At 48.8% G+C, this 8,882-nt stretch overlaps 2 protein-coding genes across 2 annotated transcripts in view; both read left to right on the forward strand.

Annotated features, from left to right (window-relative positions):
* cadps2 (Ca++-dependent secretion activator 2) overlaps nt 1-1,628 on the forward strand; it is a 55,933-nt gene extending 54,305 nt beyond the window's left edge. The window contains exons 27-28 of the mRNA XM_019881766.1: nt 707-811; nt 980-1,628. Of these exons, the coding sequence (XP_019737325.1) occupies nt 707-811; nt 980-1,150 (276 nt within the window). The 3' untranslated portion in view covers nt 1,151-1,628. The remainder of the gene's footprint in view (nt 1-706; nt 812-979) is intronic.
* A 1,473-nt stretch (nt 1,629-3,101) lies between these two features.
* Nucleotides 3,102-8,882, forward strand: part of fezf1 (FEZ family zinc finger 1) — a 6,397-nt gene continuing 616 nt past the window's right edge. The window contains exons 1-3 of the mRNA XM_019881823.1: nt 3,102-4,988; nt 6,251-6,385; nt 7,678-7,810. Of these exons, the coding sequence (XP_019737382.1) occupies nt 4,287-4,988; nt 6,251-6,385; nt 7,678-7,810 (970 nt within the window). The 5' untranslated portion in view covers nt 3,102-4,286. The remainder of the gene's footprint in view (nt 4,989-6,250; nt 6,386-7,677; nt 7,811-8,882) is intronic.

Raw genomic sequence — 8,882 nt, forward strand, 5'->3', positions numbered from 1 at the left:
GTTTGGGCTTTTGTGCGACGCGTTAAATAACCTCTGGGCTGTTTTTCTTCCGCCGCAGTCGAAATTAATTAGAAGTGCGGGTGGCTGCGGCCTCTTCAAGCACGTCGTCATCTTTGGGGTCGGCGGCGGGTCACGGCAATCTCCCGCGCGTGCTGAATGGCGAGCTCAATGCGGCGCGCTCTTCAGGCGAGGGAACGCGCGCTTGCTTTACGGGCGTGAGGGAGAAGGAAAGCCGGCGGGCGATCGTGACGCCTGACAAATGTTTTGGGATGCCGTCGCCTCCCCCCGAGGCTGAGGCGCTTTTGAGTCGTTTCCTTCAAACGGTCTTGGTGGCTCAATTCTTCCTCGCCGTCGAACGATTGCCGCGCCTTGGTTGAAGGTTTCCACTTTGGCCAGAAGTGATCTTGCCTCGATCAGGGGGTGCTTCCTTGCTCATTTCAAAGTTCGACCCTTCGATCCTTTCAGGTCTTTGCGAGACTCGGAAAGATTTCCGTGCCTTTGAGAAGGTTCCTCTGCGCACTTGGCGTCCAACCCCAATTGCAACGAAGCCGGGACGTTGCGTTCAACGTCAACCAAAACAGAATACGGTGATTTGCAAATCGGGTTCCGGCTGTAGTCGATTGGAGACGAGAGATTTTGTGTTCAAACCAAATGACGACACGCTTCCGGTGGTCCGTCATGTTTGTGTTTGTTTGTTTGTGCGCAGCAATGGTACAGCGCGTCCATGAAGGCGGTGTGCGTGTGGTTGGCCGATCGGTTGGACCTCCAGCTGAACCCGTACCAGCTCAAGACGCTCATCAAGATGGTCAAGGTAACGAAGACGCCCGAGATTGGAGCCCAGTTATTATTATACATAGTTCCAGTTGAGTTGGACAACTTTGGTTCCTGACCAAGTTAGCGCATTTGCTAAAAGAGCACAACAAGGTTGCGATTCAAATCACTCGCGACGTCGCAAACCGTTCTCCTATGCCGTCGGCAGAAGAGCTACCGAGACTTCCGTCTTCAGGGCGTCCCGGACGGGACGCTCAACAACAAAAGCTACGACACCGTCTACAACCGCCTGACGGTGGAGGAGGCCACGCTGGCCGTCAAGGCGGGAGGCGGCCTGGACGGGGTCAGCATGCGGGACAGCGACCAGGACGACGAATGAACACCAACGACGGTCACGTCGCCCCAAAACTTCCAAGTGTCAAATTAGTGAAGGAAACAAGCGGCCAGAAGCTAAGCTAGCGTAGCATCCCTGTCGTTTTAGTGCGGCTAATGCTAGCAAGCCGCACGCGGTTTGTTCCGATGTGAGGTTTTTGGGATACGAAAATAGATGAATTCTTTTCTAACTTTTGGGACCACAAGTGTCAGGGATAGCCTTCAACAACCGCCGGACCTCATTTGACGGACTTTGAATGGTGGCGGGTGTGTGTCGTGGTCCCCCTTCGACTTCCACTTTAGCGCCACCGAGCGCATCGACTCCATCGTCCGCCAAGTGTTTGAGCTGCTTTGAACTGTCGCGAACCAAAACAGCAGCGACATTCTCAGATGACTTGGGAGAAAAAAAAAACCCACGGGAACGGATCAACACCTTCCTCAAATAGACTCCTCCCATTTTCCAACCCATAAGAATAGTTCGATCCTTTTGTCGACTGGCGTTCACGTGAGCCCATTCGAACTCTGCGGCGAACCGAAAGCGCGGCGAGTGAGCGGTCTCCCAAATGAGTCTTTTTTTCATTTCATTTCACACAAGAACGCTTCCCTGAAAACCGCGGCACTAAACAGTCTCTCCGACGAATTAAATCGTCGACATGAGCGGCTCGACGCCTCCCTCGAATATTCGCAAACTGGTGACGCGGCCAGCGAGATGGACGTGACGGTGTTCATTTCTGAGCGCACTCGGCCTCCGTCGTTCAAAGAAAAACAAGCAAGCAGCTCTTTCGGGTGAGTCCAAATCCTCCACTTGAAAAACTTAAAAATGAACACCTTTCTCAAATAAATGCCTTCTCCCTTTTCCTTCGCCTGTACACGTGTAATTATATCCGTTTGTGGAATGATAAGCAAAAAACAAACAAAAAAAAAACCCCGAATTTGTCTCAAATGAATCAACTTGAGAAAATTAGGCCACTGCCCTCAAATAAATGCCAAAGCACTTTTTCCTCACTCGGAATGTTAATTTGAGTCCGTAGCTTTGTTGACGGATATCAGAGTCGGTGCCGGTGTCAACTTTTGTCGCTAAACCAAAACTGCAGCACCTTTTGGATCTCCATTGAATTGGAGACGCCTCAACAGGCTGACTTTTGTAAGGCGCCCCCTAGTGGACGGTTGCGTGAGCAACAAGAGAACATTTCGGATTCGCTTCAGCGTTTGGAATGACACGATGTGCTCTTGTGGCGTTTGTGCTTTGATATGATTCATATTGAATGACCGATGTCAAGGGGGTGCGGAAAGAGTGCCAATCACGTGACAGGAAGTCAAACGTGTCTTATGAAACGTCACCTTTGCCCGCATCATCACGCGTTTCGTGGATTTTAGGCTTTTTCCGGTTTTTTTTTTTGTTTGTTTTTTTTTTTTTTTTTTGGAGTGGGTAGTTCTCGAAGTAGTGCTTGTGTTTGTGCCACAAAGAAAGAAAATGTATGGATGGCCTATTTGCCCCGATTAGGATCCTGATACTGTATATTCTGTTTGTGAGGGTGTTGACGTGCTGTGCCCTAAAAATCTTTGGAAAGCCGTTGCGCGCGCTCTTTTTGTCTCGTGATGTCGAATGGAGGAAAGGTGTGGCTGGCAGGTGACGTTTTTGTGCCCCTAAATAAGGCTCGCTCTCTCTCTTTTTACACACACACACACACACACACACATATACAGTACTGTGCATATGTATATATCGAGAGAGATGCGTGTGAGTTATATTAAAAAAAAACGAATGTCCTCTGTTCGGGTTGTTGTCTAAAAATGCATTCCAAATGTGCAAATAAAAAAGAGACAGAATAATCGTGAAAATCCTCACAGTGTAAAATTTCTCAATTTGGAGTCAGCCACACATTTTCAAATAACTTCAATCAAAAGATCCTCAGGCATCCCTTTAATCGTTGTGTTGTATTCGTTATTCGTCTGATGTGTGTCCATGTTTACCGTGATTATCTACCCGCGTAAGTGTGTGTGCGTGTTTATGATCATCCTTCAAGGGGAAATGATTCAACTGCTACTGCGACACAAAAATCATTTGCCACGGAAAATGGCCCGAACAGCGATTTCGTTTGACAACAAAACGACTTGTGAGGTGTTGCTTAAAGGCCAAAATGAAACGAGTGCGAAATATTTTCGAGAAACAAACGACTGATTTTTCGTTTCTTAAAATCGTATTTGGCTGTTAAAATGTCCGTTTGGTGTTCCCGTGGCTTTCATTCATTCGAAAAGCCTGTTTTGCCTTTTGGGGCGAGCACAATCATTGCGACACATTTTGGGGGGGGGCAAACCCAGCGGTGAGATAATTCGGCAGGGGGCAATTGTTTGTGTCAACTTCAAATGACGGACAGTCGATCAATCGCCTGGTCAATTGCCGCAATTGCGCGCGCGCGCACACACACACGTCAAATTTTCAAAATGGCTCGTTAAACTCTGTCAATACAGGACGTGGGTGGGAAATGATTTTGAACACGTTTGAGATCCAAGCACGGCTCAGGACACGTTGAGATGCAACTTGATATAAATTGTGTGTCTATAAAAAAAAAAACAGACATGAACGCGTTTGGCTTGCGAAAGAGCAGTTGACGGAGGCTACGTACGTGAGTCACGTGCTCGCGGGGCGCTCGCCGGTCCGAACGTGTCCCGATTGAAGGGGGGGGGCGGTGACGTCAGCGGAGGCACATGGGGTCTGGAGAGCAGCAAAGTCCTTCACTCGAGTGCGCGTCCTGCCGCGCGACGCGCCTCCTCCTCCTCCTCCTCCTGCTCTTGGTCTTGGTCTCGTTCTTCATCATCCTCCCGCTCCTCCTCCTCGCGCTTTTGGTCAATGGCAGCAAGGAGAACCGCGGCGGCTGGTTCGGGTTCCGCTGGTGGCGCGCGCTAACGATCGGAAAGAGCGCGGGGTCCCGGCTCCCCGCACGCCGCCATCGAGCGCCAATAAGCGGGCGCGGGCAGGGAAGGGAAGGGAAAGGAAGGAGGGAGGGAGGGGAGGGAAGAAGAAGGGGAGTGGGGGGGCTCGAACCCCAGGCGGGCGGCAGGAAGGCCGGCCGGCCGACCGGGGATGGCGACCCCCCCGGCGAGCCGCTGAGTGACGACGCTCGGCTCCCCCTCGGCGCCTCATGGACCCGCGCCGCAGCGGGCCGGTTGCGGCGCCCCCGGCCGCCGGGGGCCAGCAGGCCACGGTGGCGGCCTCCTCTTCCTCCTCCTCCTCGACGTCGTTGTCGTCGCACGCCAAATCCTTGGCCTTCTCCATCGAACGGATCATGGCCCGGACGCCCGAACCCAAGGCCGTCCCGCTGCCCGGCTGGCTCCGCCCGGCGCCGGCGGGGCTGCCCGACTCGTGCCCGTCTTCGCTGCACTGCATGATCCCGCTGGTTCCGTTCGGCTACGCGGAGCAGCACCGGCTGGCCCTCCACCAGGACGCGGCGGCGGACCCGCCCGGCTTCGGACTCCACGAGCCCGTCCGCACCCAGCCGGACGGCGGCCACTACAAACTCTTCCGGCCCCGCGTGGTGACCCAATCGGCGTTCCCGTCGCGAGGTACCGTGTGCTACCTCAACTGCGGCGCCGGGGCCGGGGACGCCGGGTCCGCGGGGCTCCTCAACCTGCACCCGATGGCCTCCTACCTGCTGGCCGGCAGGCACAAGCCGGGCCCGCTGCCCTACCAAGCCGCGCAGAACCACCTGCAGAACCTCATCAAGGAGCGCGACTTTGGAGAGAAGATTCTGAAGAACTCGTCGTCGTCGTCCGCCGCCGCCGCCGCCGCGGCGAGGCTCGCAGGAGGAAAACCCAAAGTGTTCACCTGTGAAGTCTGCGGAAAAGTACGTCCGCGTCTCAGCATTTGGCCTCGCTCGAGCACGATTCAAATCGAGCGCAAAGGTTCGGAAAAGATTTGCGACGACAAGCGATGGAATTGAAAAACAAAGAAAGGTTGTGCGACTCAAAACCAATTTCGCGTCCGTCCTCCGAGCCGAGCCGCCGATCAAACTGACGAGGGTCGCGGGCGTGCTAAGGGGAAAAAAAAATGCGCTGAATCCTCTTTCGATTTCGGGGCGAAGAAATACAAATTTCGTCGCCGGAATGTCGCAAGCCCAACAGACCGGAAGTTTTCTTAATTTGAACGAAAAGGCCTCATTGGGCGTCTGTTTGAATTTTTTTTTTTTTTTGTGTTTTCGAATTGACCGAAAAAGCTTCAACGTTTGTGAGAGGGCAGTGAAATAAGCTCAAAGCTGTTTTTGAAAGTGGCTCGTGTAAATTGACTTTTATTTTATTTCCGTTGTTTTTTTTTTTTAAATCAAGTGCTTTCTTACGCAGATGTGTCGAAAGTGCTCTTCGGAACATTACGTGGATCGTGGCTTTATGAAAAATGAAGTTTAAACGCTTCAACCTGTTTGGTTTTTGTTTTAATCTGTTTGACACGTAGGAATGAAAATATGGCGCCCGTTTAAACATGTCCAAAACGGCATTTTTCAAAAAGACTCGTTGAATATTCGATTAAAAAAAAAAAAAAGACACGCTGAAATATTGGTCTTTTTTTTTTCAAGCGCGCCGTAAAACAATGTAAACAAACATGCTTCCAATTATATTGCGAGTAAGTCTTTGAAATAGATTCACGCGCGTTGGAAATGAGTTGTTATCATGTCTAAATTATTATTATTATATTTATTATCATTTATGGAATGCTTCAGTCAGTAATCTGACATTAGACATTTTTCGAATCGTGCATGTTGCTGAACTATTTGATCGCGTCCAACCTGATTTTGAACGCGTCCGTGTGGTCTCAAAATGGCCAAGGTGGCATTTTTTTAAAAATGACGTTAAACATCTTTCATCATCTTTCGATGGGTTAACAACAAAAAAAACCAAAACGTGACATTGTTTTATTTTATATTTGTTTGGAATACGTTGAAATATGTTTGCGAGCCTGCGACATCATCGCGGTGAGGAAGGCGCTCCGAAGAACAGCTTGAATGCAAAAAAAACAAACAAACAAAAAACGTGCTTGTCAAGTATCCTTAGAATTCTTGTCATAGTTCATCGTCATTTTTAAAGAAGACGTCGGGTGCGCGCGCGTGTGTTTCAGGTGTTCAACGCGCACTACAACTTGACTCGCCACATGCCGGTGCACACCGGCGCCCGCCCGTTCGTCTGCAAAGTCTGCGGGAAAGGCTTCCGACAGGCCAGCACCCTCTGCAGACACAAGATCATACACACTCAGGTAACACGCACACACACACGCACGCGCACACATGGACGTCAACTAAAATGGAGAGGGTATGACGTCTCCAGCTGATTCCATTTTTTTTGGGAGTCGCAAGGTGCGGATGGGGCTGGGTGCTTCCTTCCGTCTTGTATTCCATTTAACAGGTTCATTTATTGTGGTCTGCAACAACACAAAATAAAGAACACTACAAATAATTCTCATTCCCACGTTTCGTGCTCGTTGGAATAGTTAGCATGCTCGCCGAAAGTGCTTCCTCGCGTTGATTAACGTGACGTCACTCACGAGCAGACGCTCATGTGTGCAGTAATCACTTGACACGAACATTATGACTGATTAAACTCTGCCACTGGCGTTTATGCGAAACGACAAACGTGTGTGTGTGTGTGTGCGTAGAGAGAGGCGATCTGTAATTATGGAGCTTCGCGACACGAGCGAACAAATTTGGTGGTGAGAAGAAAGAAAAGTCAAAAGTGCGTCACACTCGCTCGCGTTCGGCTCTCGACGCTGGACTCGAGGTGCGTTCAATGTCCGCTCATAGTGTCGGACACCTCAAAGACTAAAACCCCAACGAACGTAACAACGGCAACAACTGCGCATAGGAAAACAATGCGGGGTTTTTAACATCGACACTTCTCATATGATTGACTGTACGTAAGCTAAGATACAGGCGGGCATATATATTGTTCGAGTACTCGTGATGTTGGATTTGCATTGCGTCCGTTTTTCTGGTAGAACAAAAAAAAGTTCATTTATGAATGATTCATATCCGAAGCATTTTTTTTTCACGCGTAAGCTTTATTAAAAGGACAACGCACGCTAGATAGCGTGTCTCATCCAATGTTCATTTTCTTAATGACCGAATGACTCCTTCCGTAGCAGGACTTCGGGTACAAAGCACGTTAGCGCGCATTCATCATCAGATGAATTTACCGACACACGCCATTCAAATCGCCAACTCTAGACATAATCTTGTTTCATTTTGTTTTGAAAGTTGTTCTTTTTTGCCATGTACCTTGCATTCACTTCAGCCGACCCCCCCCCCCCGAAGGCATTTTCAGGCATGCATTTATTCAAACAACAGACGACTTGATAACTCCAGTGATGATGATGATGCGCGTAGCTGCAGTTATGAGCGTTTTGTGGTTTGAAATGCTTTTAAATGTCGGGAAAAACCTGCCCCAAATGTTGTCGTGACGTGCCGGTTTATGCTGCACATCTGAAAATAGGTTGTATCCAAATCTTTTTTTTTTTCAATCTATTGATTTATTTTGTACGCGTGCGTGCAGGAAAAGCCTCACAAGTGCAGCCAGTGCGGCAAAGCCTTCAACCGCAGCTCCACGCTCAACACGCACACGCGGATCCACGCTGGCTACAAACCTTTCGTTTGCGAGTTCTGCGGCAAAGGCTTCCACCAGAAAGGTACGCACGCATGCACGTGCAGCGAGCGGCGGGAGCAGCGGCGGATCGTCAGATTTTATGCAACGTTGCCAAATGTTGCGGACGCATGAAAGAGGAATGAAAAATATTCCTTCTTTTCATTCAGAACTTGAACAAATGGATTCCTAAAAGCTGTATTAGCACATCATATTCAAGACAGTGTACATAATTGCAATGGTTTTAAATATTTGGGCATGCATGTATTTTTAAAACATCTGTCATTTTTAAGAAATATTGTTTTTGCATGAGCGTCAACGGTTTAGCAAGTAAATACATTTCAAAAAACAACAAGTGATTGATTGCCCAGGACCGGCCCAGATTTTGATTTTATTTTTTTTAAATAAAGTCCAACATCATGGAGGTGGTACTTGATGCAAATCTATCGAACATTCTTCAATTGCTTCCATGAGAGCAGACTGATGAAACCGGGCAACAAAATGTTGACTCCATATAAAAATTTATGTAAATGAATATGTAGGTGAGACCATTTCCTTTGTTTGAGTTTTGTTCATTGATGTGCTCCAAAAAAAAAAAAAAAAAGCAAAGACATTTGCTGTTGAGCCGTCTTATCTCGGCGTGCCCCCCCCCCACACTTTTTGCAAACATCTGCTTTTGATGTTGGAAGCAACGATCTCAACATTGTTTTTGCACATGTTCTGACAAATGTTGCAGATCAAACCGGGAACTCAATCATCAATTTATTTTGGTGCATTTTCTGCACTGCACATTCGAAATCATGTCCTGTTTTTTTTTTCATGTCCTGCAGTTGCTTGTATCTGAATCACCGATTCACGGGAGCGAAAAAAATAATAACTGGCAGATAAAGTGATGATCAAAATAATCATTAGCTGTGGCCAGAGTCTAAACAGACCAATAAAAATGATGTTTAGCGTGACGAGTGATGTCATCTTGTATCTCCTGACGAAAGAAGAACAAAAAACGCCGCCCTTCAAATGATCAATAGAAGAATGGAAAGATGAATCCCAATCGAGCGACTGTGCCTTGCTGCCAGCTGACTGACGTGTGTTGCTTTTGTGCCCCCCTACCCCCCCCC

This window comes from Hippocampus comes, unplaced genomic scaffold (assembly GCF_001891065.2).
Source record: "Hippocampus comes isolate QL1 unplaced genomic scaffold, H_comes_QL1_v1.1 scaffold299, whole genome shotgun sequence".
Taxonomy (NCBI): domain Eukaryota; kingdom Metazoa; phylum Chordata; class Actinopteri; order Syngnathiformes; family Syngnathidae; genus Hippocampus; species Hippocampus comes.